Consider the following 21,318-nt stretch of genomic DNA (forward strand, 5'->3'; position numbering starts at 1 on the left):
GACTTCAATCCGGCCTCCCACATTATTCCTGATACCACACCTGACCCTCATGACTGTATCTCTCTGATCCACCTGACATTCACCCCATTTCCCCATATTTGCTTCTTCCTTGTTCCTCACCCTGATCACATTTAGTTTATTGATGGCAGTTCCACCTTCCCTGCACATCAAGTTCAAGGATTTGCCCCCGCCCAGGACTGGCAAATTGACTTTACTCACATGCCCCGAGTCAGAAAACAAAAATACCTTAGTCTAGGTAGACACTTTCACTGGATAGGTAGAGGCCTTTCCTACAGGGTCGGAGAAGGCCACCACGGTCATTTCTTCCCTTCTGTCAGACATAATTCCTCGTTTTAGCCTTCCCACCTCTATACAGTCTGATAACAGACCAGCCTTTACTAGTCAAATCACCCAAGCAGTTTCTCAGGCTCTTAGTAGAAACTTCAGTAGAACCTTCATATCCCTTACCGTCCTCAATCTTCAGGAAAGGTAGAACAGACTAATGGTCTTTAAAGACACACCTCACCAAGCTCAGCCTCCAACTGAAAAAAGATTAGACAGTACTTTTACCTCTTGCCCTTCTCAGAATTCAGGCCTGTCCTCGGAATGCTACAAGGTACAGCCCATTTAAGCTCCTGTATAGACGCTCCTTTTTATTAAGCCCCATTCTCATTCCAGACACCAGACCAACTTAGACTGTGCCCCAAAAAACTTGTCATCCCTACTATCTTCTGTCTAGTCATACTCCTATTCACCGTTCTCAACTACTCATAAATGCCCTGCTCTTTTTTACACTGCCAGTTTCTCCAAGCCATCACAGCTGATATTTCCTGGTGCTATCCCCAAACCGCCACTCTTAACTCTTAAAATAAATAATCTTTGCTGGCAAGGCTATGCTGAACCTCCTTAGGCACTCTCTAATTAGATGTCCTAGGTCCTCCCAATTCCTAGTCCTTTAATACCTGTTTAGAAGTTATTCCATTTAGTTTTTCAATTCATACAAAACCGTATCCAGGCCATCACCAATAATTCTACACGACAAATGTTTCTTCTAACAATCCCACAATACCACCCCTTACCACAAAATCTTCCTTCAGCTTAATCTCTCCCACTCTAGGTTCCCACGCCGCCCCTAATCCCATTCGAAGCAGCCCTGAGAAACATCGCCCATTATCTCTCCATACCACCCCCGAAAATTTTCACCATCCCAACACTTTACCACTATTTCGTTTTATTTTTCTTATTAACATAAGACAGGAATGTCAGGCCTCTGAGCCCAAGCTAAGCCATCATATCCCCTGTGACCTGCACGTACACATCCAGATGGCCAGTTCCTGCCTTAACTGATGACATTCCACCACAAAAGAAGTGAAAATGGCCTGTTCCTGCCTTAACTGATGACATTATCTTGTGAAATTCCTTCTGGCTCATCCTGGCTCAAAAGCTCCCCTACTGAGCACCTTGTGAACCCCCGACTCCTGCCCGCCAGAGAACAACACCCCTTTGACTGTAATTTTCCTTTACCTACCCAAATCTTATAAAACAGCCCCACCCCGTCTCCCTTCGCTGACTCTTTTCGGACTCAGCCCATCTGTACCTAGGTGAAATAAGCAGCCTTGTTGCTCACACAAAGGTTTGGTGGTCTCTTCACATGGACGCGCATGAAAGATTTGATGTATGCAGAGAATATGTATGCAGATTTTGGAGATTCTACCTTCTGTGGACTTCCTCTTTTTCTGGATTCCTTTTTCAATTCCCAGCCATTGTTGAGAGTGGGGGGATAACATGTAAATATGGATTGCAACTAGTATATTTCCTTTTTTTCAATCATTTTATTCCCTCGAGTATCTGCCTGCTTGTCACTATCCTATGCTTTCAAATAACTATTTTATATGTCTTGTTTGACATTTATGATTGTTAGTAGCAGAAATGTTAGTATAATAAAATCTGTGCCAACACTATTCAAGGCAAGATGTCCTTAGGAAAACTTTAAAAATAAATTCCTGAAATATAAAACTTAAGCAAAAATAAAATACATATATTCCACACACACACACACACAAATATATATATATATATATATTAGCTGGGTGTGGTGCTGCGCGCCTGTAATCCCAGCTACTCTGGAGGCTGAGGCAAGAGAATCACTTGAACTGGGGAAGCACAGTTTGCAGTGTGCTGAGATTGTGCCACTGCACTCCTGCCTGAGCAACAGGCAACAGAGGAAGACCACATCTAAAAAAAACACACACACAAACACACACATCATGGGACATTTTTGCAAATCCTTTAAGTTCACCAGCTATCACTAGCATTAGTGTTTTTAGGTGTGGCCCAAGACAACTCTTCATCTTCCACTGTGGCCCAGGGAAGCCAAAAGATTGGACTTCCCTGGAGTAGGTGGTTTATAAGGCCTGTTTTAACCTCAAAGTGCTTGGATTCTACTCTCTTGGTCCCAGCCGCTGAACAACCATCTCAGTTCAGACTCCACCCCACGGTGTGGTCTGATAATGACCTTGATGAGGACCAATGACATGGCTGGTCCTCACACATTGGCCTGATAACATTTATCGGCCTCTGAGGAGTGGTGTAAGAAGCTTATATTTGATCAAAGTGCTGCCTTGAACTCTGACTTTGAAGAGAACTGCTGGACTGAAACATTCACAGTGAGTCAACAAACCCTTCCTTCCTTCTGCCAACCTCATCTTCATCCGCTTCAAGGTCGGCCTGGCCCCAGGCCGTGTCTGGACAAGGTCTTATCCATGACTGCCAGCCTCTGGTAGCAGAGAAGCTTACTTGTCCTGGTCAATTCCTAAGTAACCTACATTTTTCTTGGTTTCCTACAGACTGTAATCCCCCTGCCTTCTATCAAGGTGAAATGTTAACAAGTTTAAATATCCAGCGATGCTCTTCCTTCCTTGGATGAAACTTTCTAAGCTCTATCACTTGTTTATAGGTCTGGAGAAATACAATGATCCTGAAGAAAACCTGAGCTTATGTGAAGCAACTTTGTTTTCCTTTGACAAACTCCCATTTCCAACACCAGAATCCAACTGCAAGGAAATGAAGCATGAACAGCTGAATTTACAAATCTTCTAATTCTGATTTTTTTATTTTTGTTTTTGAGACAAAGTCTTGTCCTGTGGCCCAGGCTGGAGTGCAATAGTGTGATTATAGCTCACTGCAGCCTCGAACTCCTGGTCTCAAGTGATCCTCCCACCTCAGCCTCCCAAGTAGCTGGGACTACAGGCAAGAGTCACCATGCCTAGCTACTTTTTTTTATTTTTGTAAAGATGGGATCTTGCTATGTTGCCCAGGCTGGTCTCCAACTCCTGGCCTAAACAATCCTCCCACCTTAGCTTCCCAAAGTGCTGGAATTATAGACATAAGCCACCATTCCCAGCCTAATTCATATTTTTAAGCAGGAAGCATAGTCTACCTTATAACTCCTATGCTCTTCTTCCAAAACCTTTACCCTGTAGTTTATGAACTGCGATGAAGGACCAAGTACATCTCCATTCTAACAGCACATTATAATGTCCACACAATATATAAATAAAAGAAAAGCAGGCCGGTCACGGTGGCTCACACCTGTAATTCCAGCACTTTCAGAAGCCAAAGTGGGTGGATCACTTGAGGCCAGGAGTTGAAGACCAGCCTGGCCAAAATGGTGAAACCCCGTCTCTACTAAAAATATAAAAATTAGCCAGGTGATGGTGGCACATGCCTGTAATTCCAGCTACTTGGGAGGCTGAGGCAGGAGAATCACTTGAACCTGGGAGGCAGAGGTTGCAGTGAGCCAAGATCATGCCACTGCACTCCAGCCTGGACAACAGAGCGAGACTCCATCTCAAAAAAAAAAAAAAAAGAAAAAAAGAAAGGCAATGTGGTACCATGCCTTAGGATCGTACATACGTCACCCAACTCGCTTACCTACCATAATGGACGTTTGTTGCTCTTGCTTGTACGGCACTCTTTTTCTAGATCTTCCTTTGGACAACCGCCTCCTCCCTGCCTTCATTCCTGTGGTTTGGTGAAGCTGACACTTCTCCCAGCTATAGGGAGGGGCATGAGCCACAGGCCAAAGTCAATCAGTGCATTCCATCCACCAGCCCAGAGACTGAATCAGCAAAGGTCCCAGAGCCCCACTTGGGCCAATGGCAGTCAGGCCAAGGACTTTGTGGAACTGTTGCTCAGAGGACAGGTACTCTCCTTGCACTGAAACTGGAGTTATGGGTGTATGAACCTGGGGCTACTAACAGCCATCTTGCCCCAGAAGGAAGTACTTCCCTAAGTTTAATGCCTACCCAGAGGAGGGCAGAGCAGATAGACAAGAGACAGGGTTCTGGGGTCAACTGTGTCTGAAGTCAGAGACATGAAATAAATTTCGTTTTTTGCTCAGGTAAGTTTGAATTTTCTGTCACTTGCAAACCAATGGAATCTTAAGTGATCCATCCTCTCTGGATCTTGATAGCTAAACCTTTAAAATGAGAATGTTGAAAACTACTCAGTGCTGTGGAGGCACCATTGGCTTTTGGGGTGAGACAATTCTCTAGTGTGCAAACAGTCCTGAACATTCATTTTTGCCCCTGACCACTAAATTCCAGAAGCACCCCTCAGTCTTCATGACAAACATTCACCACCCATTCCACTACATAAACACAGAAAGGCATACACACACACACACACACAACACATATTTTTAAATGCCCCCTGGGTGTAGCTGAAAACCAGTAAGCCAGTGAAGTAGAAAATCTCTGAGGTCCCCTCTAATCGAGCTGAAATCAGCCATGTCATGTATCAGAAATTAAGTTCCCTGGAGTCTAGTCTTAGCATCAACTGAGAATAATTTAAACTCTGTGTTCACTTATTTGTAAAATGAGGACGCTAATATACAGCTCTATGGGTAAACCTATGAAAGGATGATCACAATCAGTTACTTGATACGGAATCATTCTAACATAACCTAAAATGGAGCTTTAACATTCTCGAGGAAAATATCCTGAGTGCTTTTGAATACCATTGTTGCTTATAATTTTCCTCATTAAATAAAGTTTTAAAACTGAAGTTTTAAAGTTATCTTTTCCTAGCATTAATTTATCTATTTGTAAAGGATTAAAATCACTTATAAAGCTACTCACTGTAGCCAGCATTTTTCTAGACCTCTCAATAACATCTCCAGAAAGAGCAGCTGGCTTGGAGGAGGGGTTCATTTTTACAAAGAAATGGGGTTTATCACTTCCCAAGTGTTACTGCAAGGATGACTAGAGAACAACAGTGAAACTGATGGCTGGTAGTCAGCTATGCTCGTTTACTTCTCCACGCCAATCTCTTAGCTCGTGTCACTTACTACATGTCATTCTTTGTTAACCAAAACCACAAATGTTAAGTCCATGAGTGCCAAGGACCTCCTGTACCACACAGTGCTCAGTAAGTGTAAGAGAATAAAGTTTCCAGTGCTGTTTATAATTTATGAGTTTTTAAATCTATTTTCATATTACCTTTGTAACCTTTGTGAATTTGGGGTTTTTTTGTTTTGTTTTGTTTTGTTTTGTTTGCTTTAAGCCATGCTGTTTTCCCTTCTTGGCAATTTTGTGCTCTTAATGTTAATGCTCAAACAAACGGTCTAAACTCTTCACTGGCAAATTCAGATATGTCAGGAGAGTGGGCGCTGTTCCATGTGTTGCCTTTGAAATATGAGCACAATAAGATGACTTCACATTGCGTGCGTACGCCAAACAAATTCCGGCTGAGGAATACAGCCATGACACAAGACAGTCCTTTCATCCCAGCTCTCTATAAAACTGTCATAAATTATTGTTGCTGGATGTCTTGCCAGGAGCCTGGGGCCAATGTTCATGTGTAGGAGCATTTGAGGGGTATCCTATGCCACCCTACTGGCTCAATCACCTAACAACCTTTTCTCTCCACCTCAGCCCCTTGGAACACAGCAGTAGCTTTACACAATGCTATCTGCCCCTTGCAACAAAGCAGTAATTTCACTATTTGAGGGATGGAAAAGATGTACCATAAAAGACACAGAGGCGATAGACAAAAGGGAAGTAAGGTGAGGCAGTTAAACCACTTCAAAACTACTTTTAGAATTTCAGGCTACGTAAAAAGTGGCCCTGAAACTGAGAGTGAAACCTCAATCTTTTGTTCATTCATCTTTGAAGCCAAAAGTTAGCGGGAGGCTGGCTCTGAAAGCACAGCCTCATGACTTAAGATGAATAGCAAATTTAAATAATTTCCCCCAAATTTTCTACTTTAGCTTTGCTTTAAATTACTGCAGCTGCCCTGAATAGTCTCCCTCATCTTCTCTTTATTTCTTCTATTCCACCCTCCCACATTCGTTCCTCAGATTCAGGTCTTGCACAGAAACTGAGCCTTGATTTTCCGCAGAATATGCTGTGACCAAGCCTCCTGCAGGGCTGCCTGTACGTTAAAGAAATGGAAGCGTCTTGAATTGTGTCCATCGTCCCTCCTTTACACAAAGTAATCACCTCCAGCTGGGCCAAGTTGATTGAGGAAACGTTCAGTTTTCACATGATTTTGCTGCAGCACCATAATGAATGTATTTCTTTGATGGAAGAAAGAAGCTTCATGAAATAAACTGCTTAAGGATTTGAAGTTGGATCTGAAAACATGGGCTACTTTGTTCTTAATGACAACTGCTTTGCCATCTAAAACATTTCTCCTTTTTGAAGGATCTGTCTTTTCTCTTCCAGCCACAACCCTCGAGCTACAATAACAGGCTCATGATTTTTTTAGATGCCAAGGTTATGAATACTCTTTTATGAATATTTTCCTTTGAACTCATTTCTCTTGAAGAAGAAAAATAGCCCTACATATTGCAGGATTGACAATAACAGACAAAACGTACAAATTGTTCTCTTAGGGGCAGTAAAATGCTCCAAAATGCACATAGAAAAATTCCAAATGCAACCTGATGTTTATGGAGCACTGCCTTTGCAGCTATAATTTTTAGAAAGTAATATTTCTGACTGACATGAAATATACAGAGCATATTTCAGAGACTAATATCAGGTTAATGCCTTAAAATGTCTCCGTTTATGACATCATGGCTGCTTTTCCTATATCAGTGCAAACTGTTAGTGAGTAGAATTTGAGGATATGTCTTTTCAAAGGAAGAAAACCTTTACTGAATTAAGCTGCTTATGGTTTTATTTTTTCTTTTATCCCATTTCAACATATCCACCAACCTCCTCTAAAAATAATTCAACTAATGTGAACTCAACAGATTATAGTAGATCTCTGATTAATTTCATTTTGCCTCCAAAGGAGCTTATCATTTAGGCTTATAATTATGTATGCAGTACTGTCGACTAATGTTTAGGTTCCTCATTAAAACTTCATTTCATTCTGTTTTAATATCATCAGTCTGTTAGACCATTTATTTTCTCATGTTAAAAAATATGTGTTTTCCCTGAACTCTTTCCATATGTTTTCTCTCATCCAAAAAATCCAGAAAACTCAGCTCCCTTTAATCCTGCTTTGTGGCTTAGATACTTTAGCCCGGAACCACTCGTGTTGATTTGTATATACCCACACTTACGCAAAAATAGCCTTCACTACGGCAGAGTAATCATTCTGCATAGAAATTATGTGTCTCTAAAGCCTATGTTGTCAGGTGAATCGTGGCAGCAATGACCTAAGAATGCATCCCCAGTTTGAAATGACCTATAAAAATTTCAAGATACAACTATTGCTTTGCATTTGGCATCGGGAATATTCTGTATAGTTCTTTTCATGTAAATGGGCAATATTCTAGAGTGGTTCTCAAGTATAAGCTTTAGAGCTAGACTTCTTGGGTACAACTCCCACTATTACCACTTACTAGTTATGTAATATTGGAGGATACACTTAACTACTCTGAGCATCATAAAGTAAGCTTACTAACACCTACCTCACACAATTGTTGTGGGGATGAAGTTAGTAAAACATATAAAACACATGTGACTCTGTCTGGCACAGAGTTAGCACTCAGTAAGTGTTAGCTCTTAATATCATTAATTCACAAACACACGACTTTCATTTACATGACTTTGGAAGGACATGCATGACTTTGGAAGGACATTTAGAAAATAAAAAAGAATCCTAGAAAAATCTAATTCTGTAAAATTTACCAACATGAAATTATAGACAGGTAATGTTATATATAAGTATATATCAATGTAATATATATTTATCTATAAATGTTATATATAGCATAGAATATATCTAAGTATACATATATAATTCTGGCTATATTCTTCTATATAATTTACGTAGTCAAATAGATGAAATTATTTTTATCCTTTTCTTACCTGAAAACTATGTTTTAGCAAGTAAATTACTTTCCCAATGACTTCCATTGTCATTCGGCACATTAATTCACTGAGTATTTACTAAATGTCTTGTCCGAACAGGGAACACACAGAAGACAGTGGCCCCAACTAACTTCATCTGTATGCCAGGAACGATTTCCTAATTATTTAATTGATCAAGTTTGTATTTCTAGATAATTGTTTCCTATAGCTAAAGACAACTTATGAATGCCTATGTATTTCCAGAAAAAAATGCTCTAAGTAACTAACCAAATAAATACCATATAATCTACCTACACAAAAATTGTCACAACTACTGCAGCACTACAGTACTACTGGGTTACCTTAATGTTGACTCTAGAGTTCACATTCAGCAGTCTTTTTCTGTCCTCACCTCAATCCAAAACCAAAACAGCAAATATATGCCTGGTAATCACATAGTTTAACAGGAAAAAACAGGCCAAAAAATTGTAATACAGTTTGATTATAACTTTATAAGAAAAATCTGCATTTAAGAAATGTGAGGAGGCTGGATGCAGTGGCTCGTGCCTATAATCCCAGCACTTTGGGAGGCCAAGACAGGAACATTGCTTGAGCCCAGGAGTTCAAGACCAGCTTGGGCAAAATGGAGAAACAACATCCATACAAAAATACCAAAAAAATTAGCCAGGCAAAAAAATTAGCTAGGTAGTGCATGCCTGTAGTCCCAATCACTCATAGGGTGGAGGTGAGAGGATCGCTTGAGCCCAGGAGGTCAAGACTGCAGTGAGCCATGATCATGCCACTGCACTCCAGCCTGAGCAACAGAGTGAGACCCTGTCTCAAAAAAAAAAAGAAAAAGTGAGGAAAAACTAAAAAGCGAACTAATGGTGATTCTGTTAATATAATGGGATTATAGTTTTCTGCTTTTCTCCATTTTCCAAAATTTTTGTTATTGACTATTATTTTTACAATGAGAGCGTTAAATTTGCAAAACCCTATAAAAATTGGACTATGCATTAAATTATATCACTATTTTTATATATAAAAAAGACATCACAACATAGCATTTAATTCTGATTTTAATTTCCATAAAATTAACCCTACAAAGATTTCTCAAAGAAATCTGACCGCCTTCAAACTACATGTTTGTTTTGTATTACATGTAATAGATTTCCACATATGAAAAAATCATAAAATGAAGGCTACGTTTTCCAACCGCTATTTAAGTACTGTTTAGAAACTATCGTTGAATGAATGAACCTGATTTTGCCTCATCGTGTTTATCTAAAAGAGTCTTTGAAAGATATTTATTTTCCATTTTCTTTACACGGTCCCTCTTTTTCAATCTGTAAATAAAAATTAATGAGTAATTTAGGACACAATATCACAACACAATTATTCTGTAATTGATCTGATAACCAAAGACACATAAGAATAGGATGATCTATAGGATAGATGTTTCCACACAGCATTTGTCTGAAATCAGATTATTTTAAATGATGCCTTGACTTTTGAATTCAATTCTAGAACCAATTATCATAAACTAAATCAGAGTATTACAAATGAAGATATTCCAACACAAAGACTTGTAGGATTTTGTTTAGATTGTCAATGGTTGATTCATCCAAATTTTCTTCATTATCATCCATGGTGTGCCAGACTTCAGGGAAAGGAGACGGTATCAGATGCAGAACTGGAACATCTATTAAAAAAGAACCAACTTGTAACAATGTGCATTACTCCAGTGAGTAAACTAGAAAGGGTCATTCTTCAAGCAGAGGGAGCTCTGTACCACATAAAGACAGCTGATAATTCATCATCATCGTGTACTTTCTCATATCCCACCGTTGTACTCCAAAATCAGGCTGCGCACGCACACACACACAAACACACACACACACACACACACACATTACCTCTTCTTAAAAATGGAATATGGTCATCCTGAATCACACCTCCATAACTGTAATTCTGGAAATACCGCCCCTCCAAAGAGTGATCCTTGAGCAAACCCAATTCATGAAGTTCATGTTCTGTAGATGACAATTATACAGTAAATGAACAACTATTTTTATCTGATCAAGACTCATAATGTATCCTTATTTAAGGAGTTTGAAATCTTAGCACATGTGTCCGTAATTTGTAAAAGATTATGCAACAGCAAGCATGGCCACACCCATGACAATAAACATCTGGGTTGAACAGGGATGTGTACACTTTGGAGCAGGAAGAGAGAAGAGTCAAATGTGGCTCTAAACTTACAGGTGAGAACCCCCTTAGAGGTAGAAACTCCACAGAACAGTGGAGAGATAGAGAATGAAAAAAACAGAGGACAGGTGGGTGGAAGGGGACAACACAGGTGCAGGTGTAGATGCTTACAGGTCCAAGATGCTGCATGAAGAATGCCTTAGATGAGATATGGGGCTTAAAAGGGGAATACTCAAACAGAGTAGAGATGAAGTATATCAAGTGGCCACTCTATGGGAAAGAGATACCTAGTGTGACCTACATCAGTGGTTCTCAAAGTGTGATGTCTGACCAGCAACATCAGCAACACCTAGGAACGTGTCAGAAATGCAAATTATCTGGTCCCACCTCAGACTTACAGAAATTCTAGGGCTGGAGTCCAGCAATCTGTGTGGAAGAAGCCCTCCAGGTGATTCTGATGCACTTTAAAGTTTGAGAACCACTGACCTACATAAGTCATGTATTGTATGTTACAAGATGACAAGAGATTGCATGAATATTATAAGACAACCAAATGAAACTTCCTAGGATAGCTAGGAACTAGCTAAGGTAAAACTAAACCAACTAGTAATCAATCATATGTAATATGATTCTAGAAACATTGAGAAAGCCCTAACTACCACCAAAAACAATATTCTTGTTTGTTTATTGAGCCTTATAATTCCTTTACCATGAGACACAACTTTTTCTTATACAACTAGAGATATGGTTTGAAATGTAAATACCAATAGGAGGGGCATAATGGGTTAAAATTGAATGAAGGTGCAAGTTATTGGCATAAGTTCATTCTGGTACAGGACATAATAAAAGTGCACAAAATCCTTGAAAGAAAGCCAAACTCAGTTTCTCAAGGCTACCATCAAAGTAAGGAAAATATGCTGCAAGGAAGAAGCCCAAGAAGTTTATATTAATAACACCATTGGAGTAATTCTTTCAAACTAGGAAATGAACTTTGTCAATGACGTGCACCTAAAGTTCAAGCAGAAGTTTCTCTAAGATTCTAGACAAATTCTTTACTCATGGCAAAAGTGTGAGTTATGATGGCAGTGTTTTTCCCACTGTTAGAAGTAATACAAGTCTATCTTGCTCCAAGAAGTTTGTGTGGCTAATAAGGAATTTCTAGCATGAAATTCTTGCCTTCAAAGCAGCCCCCTGGCCTGGATTCTACAATAAAGATCAATCTCATTTTCATCTTTCCCTGATGCCTGAAGAGTTTGCTTTGTTTTGTTTTGTTTTGTTTTGTTTTGTTTTGTTTTGTTTTGGGTAGGGTAGTAGTACAAAGTTATTCTCCTTTTCTTTCTCCAAGCCCCAAGCTCCCCTCTTCAGCCACAGATACATATGTTTCTTGGGCTGGCCTGGCCTGACCTGGTCTGGCCTAGTCAACTCCCATTTATTTGACTCTAAATCTCAAAGGATCTGGCTTTCTCTTCATCCTGATCTCTTGCTTCTTTGGAAAATTGGCAGAGATTGTACTAGATTTAAAGGAAAATAATATCTGGATAAGGTAGAAAATAAAAGATGGCAAAGACAGAGATGGAAAAGAAAAACTGAAGAATATCTTTTGGTATCATTATAAGGACATCATATTCATCATTAGCCAGCATGCTTTGTTGAGTAAACTTTTCTCTCGAAACGCATTCTACCTGCTTCAAACAGGACTCTGGGAAAATATTTTCAAATATTTTCGAACCATTTTTAAGGATGTGCAAACATGAAATGTAGTATTTTATGTTTCCATTTCAAAATATAGTTTCATGCAGGAAAATAAACTGGGCTTACTGCAAAGATGAAAAGAATAATAAACTAATCAATTAAGCAAGAAAAAAAGCCAATAAAGTATATTACACATTTAAATCATATACTTAAATTATAATTTTTTTTCTTTTTTGAGATGGCGCCTCACCCTGTCACCCAGGCTGGAGTGCAATGGCACCATCTTGGCTCACTGCAACTTCTGCTTCCCAGGTTCAGGTGATTCTCATGCCTCAGCCTATCAAGTAGCTGGGATTACAGGTGCCCGCCACCACACCCAGCTAATTTTTGTATTTATTTTGTATTTGTTCAGTGAAACCCCGTCTCTACTAAACATGAAAGCCCTGTTTCATGTTGGCCAGGCTGGTCTCAAACTCCTGACCCTAGCTGATCTGCCTGCCTTGGCCTCCCAAAGTGCTAGGATTACAGGTGTGAGCCACTGCGCCCAGCCAAATTATAAATTTTAAATGTTAAAATATAGTATCTGTCAGTAGCAAGAAATGAAGTTTTATTCATTAATAACAGTGGTGCTTACCAATTGCTTGAAGTCTTTCGAACCATCTGGCTGAGTTTGGAAAAAAATTGGGAAACGTTGGGTTTGGAGCTCCAATCAAATCCAATAAGACCAATAAATCCTGAGGGAGAAAAAGTAATGTTTAATCACCATCACCAAAACGTGTTTTATATTCATCAACAGGGAAATACAATCAGTCAAAATTAACTGCATTTCAGTAATTGAGAATAATATGGCAAGCTATATGAATGAACCAAAGATTTACTAACATTTTATGCTAATTATTTTGGAGAACTCTTTAAATCTTGCTTATGTAATGTGGACAAATAGCAAAGTATTGATTATTTGTGTATGTAACTCCAAAAGGATATCACTAAGGATAAATTAGGAAGAAGACATTTGGATGAATATTTTGTGAACGTTAAAATCATACATTTATTTTCAGAAAGGAGTCCAAGCCTATCTGATCTTCTAATCCACTCTGTTTAGCCATTTTATCCTTAATCTGTAATGATAAAACTCTCAAAGGAAGGCACTTGGACAGTAACTATTTATCGATCAAGTAGTATCTAAGAAAAATTCCTTGTACAGGAGCTATATAACATTGTGTCTCTGGATCTCCATTTCCTAGTGTATCAAATAAGAAGCTCAAACTAGCTGATCTCTAAAGTTTCCTTCTGGTTATAGCTCTCTATCTTCTCATCACGAGGACTCTCTGAAGACTACTCACTAGATTAAGACCTCCTCATTTATCTAAGTAAAATAATGTGTGGATAAATATTTAGCACACATCCTAACACATATTAGATAAATATCTTCAGAGTGTGTGATCCTGAAGACATAGTATGAATAAATTCATAAATGAAAATTCAATATATTCATCGTAGGAAAAAATAGGCTTCTTTGAAATAGGAACATATTCACAAGGTTGGATAATCTATTAAGGGTTTGTTTCTGGAAAAAAATGATCTTCATTCAACAAATTTATTTATCAGTCCAAATATATGAATCACTGTGGCTTCATATATTTGGACTGATAAATAAATAACTTTGTTCTACTACTGATCAACCAGGCGTCTCCTCTTGTGAATATGTTCTGAATGCTTTTTGGGCACTTGGGCACAAGTGAATGAATGATATGCTGACCACATTCCCCTGGCCCATTAGGAGCTGGCAATGGATAACAGGAGGGAGCAAATGCCAACAGGAGGTGGGTTAGGGTCACAGAGGACACAGAATGTGACCATTTGGACTTTTATAGGGCGAAGGTCAGTGATAGGGCAATGGATAGGAATAAGTGGGGGTGCTGGGAATAAGCTATCAGTTCACAGATGGGGTGAGCGTCAGGGAGGGATGAAGGCACCGGGGCTAGTGAAGTCTCAAGGGTAGCATGAGGTTCCAAGCTGGGGTTAGTGAAGACGTGGGGACAGAAAGAAGATCAAATATGGGAAATGAGTCAGAGTCAGGAGAAGATGCAGGGGTCGGGGGAGGGATTAGGGATGGAGTGTGGGCCCAGGAATGGGGATGAAAATGAGGCTGTGTGTTGCACCCATTACTTAGTAATAATAGCAGGGTTTTAAGGCAGCATCAAAATATCCCCACCCCCATGTCAAAAATGCCACATCAAAACCAACACATCAAACTGTCATAGTCACACTGGAGTCACAGTAATACTTTGAAGCCACCAAGGAAATTCTTCATCCTCACCCCTCTTTTATTCCATTTCCCAAAGCCCCATGTTCTTTAGACTTATAAAGGCCTGAAAGAAGGGGTTTGCTCTCTCCACCTCCATACAGTACTGGGGGAATGTGCTCCCATTGGGCCCAACTGAATCTGAAGTTCCTGTAATCCAATTTTTTACATGATTTTATCATTTTAATTAAGCTCAGTCAAACATGGCTTCTAACCAGCAATTTTTCTTTCTTTCTTTCTTTTTTAACAGAGTCTCCCTCTGTCACCCAGGCTGGAGTGCAATGGAGCAATCATAGCTCACTGCAGCCTCGAACTCCTGGGCTCAAACAATCCTCCTGCCTTAGCCTCTTGATTAGCTAAGATTACAGGCATACACAACACCCAGCTAATTATTTTATTTGTTGTAGAGACGAAGTCCCCTTATGTTGCCCAGTCTGGTCTCGAACTCCTGGGCTCAAGTGATCCTCCCACCTCAACCTCCCAAAATGCTGGGATTACAGGTATGAGCCACAGTGCCAGCTCAGAATCATTCTTTTTAGCTCTGGGATTCCTCAAAAACCCAATGCCTGCCAAGGAATGTTCTATCATAAACACTGTGCTCCAAGGATGCTGTGGCATTTTTAGGTCTTTACTTGGCTTTTGCCACCTTTTCCTTGGAAGCGGAGCCTACAGCTACAGTGCTAGGGAAATTGCCCAGACTAACCATGCCATGCAGTTGGCTGGTGCCTCTCGCTCCAGGTGGGTGCGGGGTCGATGCCATCTTTGCAGCTAAGTGTCGAGACCCATAGAGAGAATCTTGAGGAGACCAGTGAAGAAAAGCCTCTTCACCATCAAAGAAGATCAGCTGGAGTGACAAATCTGGCTTGGAGTCTGAAACAGTCTGGTAAAAACAACAATAAAAACATAGCAAAAAAATACTGTGATGATGAAAAATAGCATGATTTTCTATTAATTGGGCAAAAAGATAGATGTGCCATAAAGAAAGGAAGATACCAAAGCAAGTGAAACTATGGCAAAATTTATTCCACACCACTTCCTCTTCAAAAGTCATCACACCTCCCACAGTCTTCACCCATATAAACCACCTTCTTCCATTCCCTCTGAAAATAGAAGTCTTTTATATTTTTTCTTACTCCTTACAGAATTTTGAAACAATGAAAGTGCTGTGATGAATCGTGTGATACACCACCCACTTCCCATACAGGAGGGTGTGTTGCCTCGGCTGCTGGAAGAGCCATCAGTCACTTTAGAAATTGCCTCAGCTGCACCTCCTGGGAGCGTCCCACATCCAGTGCTGACCTACACGGGTACGGGGGTCTCTCTAAAGAGCCATCATATCTCCAGAGCTCCCCAGGGGTTGGCTGAGGCCGTTGTTGAACCTGCACTGCAGCTCGACTTCTTCCTCCATCCAACACCATTTCTTTCCCCTCCCTGATACCTGTGTTGATCCAAGGCCACTCCCTAATAAGTGACCTGAATGCTAAACTCCATGTCAGAGGGCGCTTCTTGGGGAATCCAACCTGAAACAACTGTAAATCTTTCTTTCTTCTCACCTTATTTACATCTTCAATTTTGTACTGAGTCTAGCTTCAAGAGTCTGCCCTAGGAATGCTACAGACACGAAGAATAATAATTATAGCCCTTCCCTTGAAATAGCCTATACTTTAGTTGGGTTGGGGAGAGATAAAACAAATACATAAGCATGGCAAAATGTGCCACCAGCCACAAATGTAACATTAAAGTCCTCTAGAAATTGGATAGAATGAGAAGCAAAATCCTGGTGGTGTCAAGGAGGGCTTTATGAAAAAGACAGTATTTGAATGGAACTAAAAAGAGTGACTAGGATTCTAACTGATTTTACACTTTCCTCCGTCTGACAATAACCCCTGTCTTTCAGATTGGTCCTGGTACTCTAAACTCCAAAGTTCTTCAATCCCACTGGAACCCCTAATCTACTGAATGTTTCACCTTTTCATGGTCCTTCACCCCCATAATGTCCTCACTTCACTCTATATTTGGCTTAAATTCCAGTCAATCATGCCAATCACTCACTAGCATACACCCTCAACTCCCTTGCCCCTTTCTGCCTTTGTCAAACTTTCACGGCAAAAACATACTCTACCTACTTTGTGCCAGCACTCGTGCAGCTAAACCTCACCAGAGAAAAAAATATATAACCACACTGTCTGGCCTTGCTTAAAGTTCATGACCACAAACCTCACATTGGCCTTTCATGTTGACTGGCAAGTCATTTGTATTTTCTTAGTTCAGTCACTCTGGCACTCTTCTAGGATTTCACATTCCTCCTCTCCCTGCCACCTCACCCATCTTCATTCCCAACCGATGACCTTGATTTCTTTCTGTCATGCTCATATCAGATGCCAGTCTCCCTGCTTATGCACAAAATCCTATCCTCTCTCATCTGCTCAAGGACATTGCTCTAGCAAATACCATTTCTCTCCTACATCATCAATTTTTCTATCTCTGCTGGATAATTTCCATCAGCCAACAAACATGCTGTTGCTTTTCTCATCTTAAAATATTTGACCTCACTATCTCCACCATCTACTGCCCAATTTTGTAATCCCATTTATAGCAAAACCCCTTGAAGGAGTTGTCTATTCACACTGTCTCCAATCCCCCTTCTTAAACTTAGCCCAGTTGGGTTTTATCTCCACCGTGTACTGAAACTGCTCTTGTCAAGACACCAATGACTCTACATGGCTACATCCAGTGGTCAACTCTCAGTCTTCATCTCTCTTGACTTATTGTCAGCATTCAACACAGTTAATTACTCCCTCCTGGCTACACTTGCTTCATTTGGTTCCTAAGATACCATATTCCTCCTACCTTAGCACTAATGGCTCCCTTCATCTCCCTTCCCTCTTCACACTAGAGAGCCTCAGGGGCTTGCTCCATGGTTCTCTTCTCTTCTCTGTCCACACTCACTCACTGTCTTGATATCTCTTCTTGAGGCTTTAAATCATATATGTGTGGGTATGTGTGTGTTTTCTTGTGTGTGTGTGTGTGTGTGTGTGCTGTGTTGTGTGTGTATTGTTATATATATAAAATTTTTAATATAATTATTTTAAAATAATAATAATAATAATAATAATATTGTAGAGGCAGAGCCTTAGTATGTTGCCCAGGCTGGTCTCTCTATATATACATATTATATGTTATATTATATTGTATTATATTATAATAATACACACACACAACACAACACACACATACATGTAAATATCAATTCCAAAAAATATGTCTCCAGCCCTGACTTCACTGCCGATCTCCAGACTACATATTCAGTTGCCAAATGAAGATCTCCACATAGATCTTCATTCACACGTTAATAGACACCTCGAACAAAGTGTCAAAACTCATCTCCTGAGGTTCCCCCGGAAATCTGTATTACCAACAGTCTCTTCAACCAAATGGATGGCAAAACCCCCCTTGCAGTTACTCAGACCAAAAACCAGTGGGGATCTGTCTCTTTCTGTCCTTTTCCATGTACACAAACATCGCAATCCAGTTCGTCCTGCCTCTGCAAACCTGTTTCCCACCATTCCTCACCACAGGCCTCTCTTTCATTTGCTTCGTTTTCTTTGAGCCTAATATGTCTTCACCATTATGTGGTCAAGCGTTCCAGACACTATCACACCTTTATTTCTCATGTCTGTCTGGTTTTGTTTTTTAAGAATGGGCCCTTCCGGAGCCTTCTGCTGCCTGCTCCAGCCTGGACCGACCACTAGGCCTGCTGCCTATCTGTTTGTTACCTTGGGGCTCCCCTCACCATCAACCTGCAGATTTCTGCCTCTCCTATATGGGACCCCCAGTGAGCTGAACTCCATGACTCCCTCATCCTTGATTTCTTTCTTGATTTTTCTAGAGCACAGCTTTAAGCAACTTCTAGGGCAAAAATACAGTACATGGGAGTGAAAATTGTTGAGATTTACCTCTGAAAATGTCTTCATTCTATTTTCCTATTTAATTTTTCTGGGTCTGAAGATTCTGGGTTGCAAATTATTTTTATTTAAAATATTTAAGGCATAATTTCATTGTTTTCTAGCTCCCAAAGTTTCTATTGAGAAGTCCAGTGCCATTCTCATTCCCAATACTTTTTATATGACCTAACTGGAATTGTTACAATTATTCTCCAAAAGTCATAATCATCTCCTTTTTGTCATTCCTCTTCTAAAAAAAGATACTTCTTCTGCTTTAGGATCCAACTGTTTTATTGATTTATTTATTTTGAAAATAGAAATTTTAATTTCCAAAAGCTCCTCCTTATTGACCAATTGTTCTGTTATTGCAGCATTCTGGTTTTGTTTCATAGATATAATGTCTCCTCTTATCTCTGTAAGAATATTAGAACAGTGTCCTTTAAGTCATTTTCTGCTCCATTTCCTCCCACTTCATTTTAAATTTGTATGATTTGTTTTGCTTTCTATTTTTTTTTTTTTTACATTTTAAAAAAGTATTTATTTATTTAAGAGACAGGGTCTCACTCTGTTGCCCAGGCTGGAGTGCAGTGGCTCAATTATAGTGCATTGCAGCCTTGAACTCCTGGGCTCAAGCAATCCTCCTGCCTCAGCCTCCCAAGTAGCTAGGACTACAGGTGTGTACCACCATAACCAGCTAATTTTTTTTTTTTTTTTTTTTTTTTTGTAGAGAGGGAGCCTCACTATGTTGCCCAGGCTGGTCTCAAACTTCTGGCCTCAAGCAATCCTCCCACCTCGGCCTCCCAAAGTGCTAAGATTACAGACATGAGCCACTGCTCCAGGCCCTTTCTTTCATGCTGGAGTCTGTCCTCAAATGTCTGGTCATCCTTTGTGTTCATTCATGTTAAAGAATAAGATATTAAAATGCTGGTTGGAGACACAGATTGGTTGGCTTCACTGCAAGGCAATCTGGTGCCCAGCCAGTGTTTTCACTGAGGATTACTGAATGTCACCATCTGGGACTTTTCTGCGGGGTGGTTCACATGGTCTGAAGAAGAATCCTCCAGTTTCCTATCTGATGGCTTTCTGGTGCTGAAAATGGGAGAGAAACTATAGATCTCACTGTTCAATGTGTAGGCTTTCGCCTAATCTCCCCGATTTCCATGGGGTGCCCCACTGTCACCCTCCTGTATACTTGCTATTCTCAATTCCATAACCTCCCTGGTTCAATTTCTCCAGAAAAATATTTTCTCATCTGTGGCAAAGGCACAAGGGGGCACTCACTTACCTGCCTGGTTTGGGGTGGGAATCTCTACATCCACATATTCCTTAGACAGACTTACAAACACTCTCCACACCAGCCCCTTCCTCACCTCTGCCTTCCTCAGCTTATCACATCTCTAATCCCTGAGCCTTTTTAGGATTCTATCAAGGAAACCACTGGCTTCTTCCATTTCTTCCCTCTCCAGGACGGTGTGACTTCTCTCCACTCTGATATGTCATCTGCCATTTCTCCATCCAACTTCTGTCTTCATATTGTGGTTCCTATTCACAGATGTTCTCTAGTTTCTTCAAAAAATGGAGTTTCCCTGATTGTTTTAACGGTGATTTCAAAAGAGAAGAAAATTGTCTTTATCATCTGAAAACTAACTTAATTTTGTACGCTAATCATTTCATATTGCTCCTTAATTATACCGTGAGGAAAGGACAGTGTAATTTGATTTGAATCCTCCAAAACTCCTGGAGAGCATTAAGCAGAGGATGTGTTTGTGCAATATAAATGCACTCAGGGTTTAATAAGCATTAAATAATTAAACAGATTTTCTCATTGGCAAAAATTGTAAGGTGCTTACTTCAGTAGAGACATTCTAAGCTTCCAGTTGTTTAAAGGGCCTTGAAAGTTCTAGCTTCAAATCAGACAACATAATCGCAGAACAAGAGGGCAGAACGGGACCGGTTGGGACAACAGGCATTCTGCTCATGCCCAGGGCATAGGCAAACGGAAATAGTTTTTATCTCTTGCAGGCTTGACAGTTCAAGTACCTCAGTGAAACTTCAACAGCTGGGTGACTCCAGTGATCAGTACAACGATTTGCTTTCATTCTGTTCGCCTAATATCCATTCATTTAGCCAGCAATAAACTGTTGTGGACATTCATCCTGAGTCCCATAAGGCAACCTGCTCTTTTTGCTTCATTTCAGGAATGGCAGAAAAATAGCCATGGCCTTCGTTGCTAGTAACTCAGCCTAGTACCTTGGAGCTAGGAGAATCTGACTGGCCTGATGTATGAAGGTCTTCATGGTAACACTACAAATGCCTAATTACCAGAGTTCACATAGTCAGTGGGTTATCTGCAGTCCTTCCCCATTCAAGCCTGTATCAGTTAGCTAATGTTGCAATAATAGAATAGAATAACACCCCATCAACACAGTGGCTTAAAATACCATTATGTATCTTCTTGGGATACATAACCTCTGCTGGTCAGCTAGGGAGCAGCTGATCTAGAATGGGTTTGGCTGGGGCAGCTCTGCTTCACTGTGCAGTCAGCAAGGTTGGTTCTGCTCCAGGTGTCTCATCCTTCTGCTGGGACTGGCAGGCTAGCCAGGGCATGCCATTCTCATGGTTATGGCAAAGACACAGAAGAGCAAGCCCAATGGCACAAGCACACTTCCAGCCCCTGTTTGTGTCACCTCTGCTAACATCCCATTGGCTAAGGCAAGTCAAATAATGAAGTCCAGAGTGAAGGGATGAGGAAGTACAACTGGCTACAGTGGGAGGGCACAGCAAAGTTACCAGGCAAAGGATGTGGATGTGTAATGACAGTCCTATTACTGGAGAGAAGTGGAGCTATGAAGAGTTGGGA

The 21,318-nt window shown here is 40.3% G+C and overlaps 1 protein-coding gene across 2 annotated transcripts in view; it reads right to left on the minus strand.

Annotated features, from left to right (window-relative positions):
- Window positions 1-9,370: 9,370 nt before the first annotated feature.
- The window catches only part of QPCT (glutaminyl-peptide cyclotransferase), a 48,367-nt gene continuing 36,419 nt past the window's right edge, over window positions 9,371-21,318 (minus strand). For both annotated transcript variants that reach the window (XM_063789141.1, XM_001167364.8), the window contains 4 exons: window positions 15,218-15,394; window positions 12,844-12,943; window positions 10,226-10,342; window positions 9,371-10,011 (listed from right to left, as the gene is read on the minus strand). In XM_063789141.1, coding sequence (XP_063645211.1) covers window positions 9,866-10,011; window positions 10,226-10,342; window positions 12,844-12,943; window positions 15,218-15,394 — 540 coding nt within the window. In that variant the 3' untranslated portion in view covers window positions 9,371-9,865. The remainder of the gene's footprint in view (window positions 10,012-10,225; window positions 10,343-12,843; window positions 12,944-15,217; window positions 15,395-21,318) is intronic.

The sequence above is a fragment of the Pan troglodytes genome, chromosome 12, assembly GCF_028858775.2.
Source record: "Pan troglodytes isolate AG18354 chromosome 12, NHGRI_mPanTro3-v2.0_pri, whole genome shotgun sequence".
Lineage (NCBI taxonomy): Eukaryota > Metazoa > Chordata > Mammalia > Primates > Hominidae > Pan > Pan troglodytes.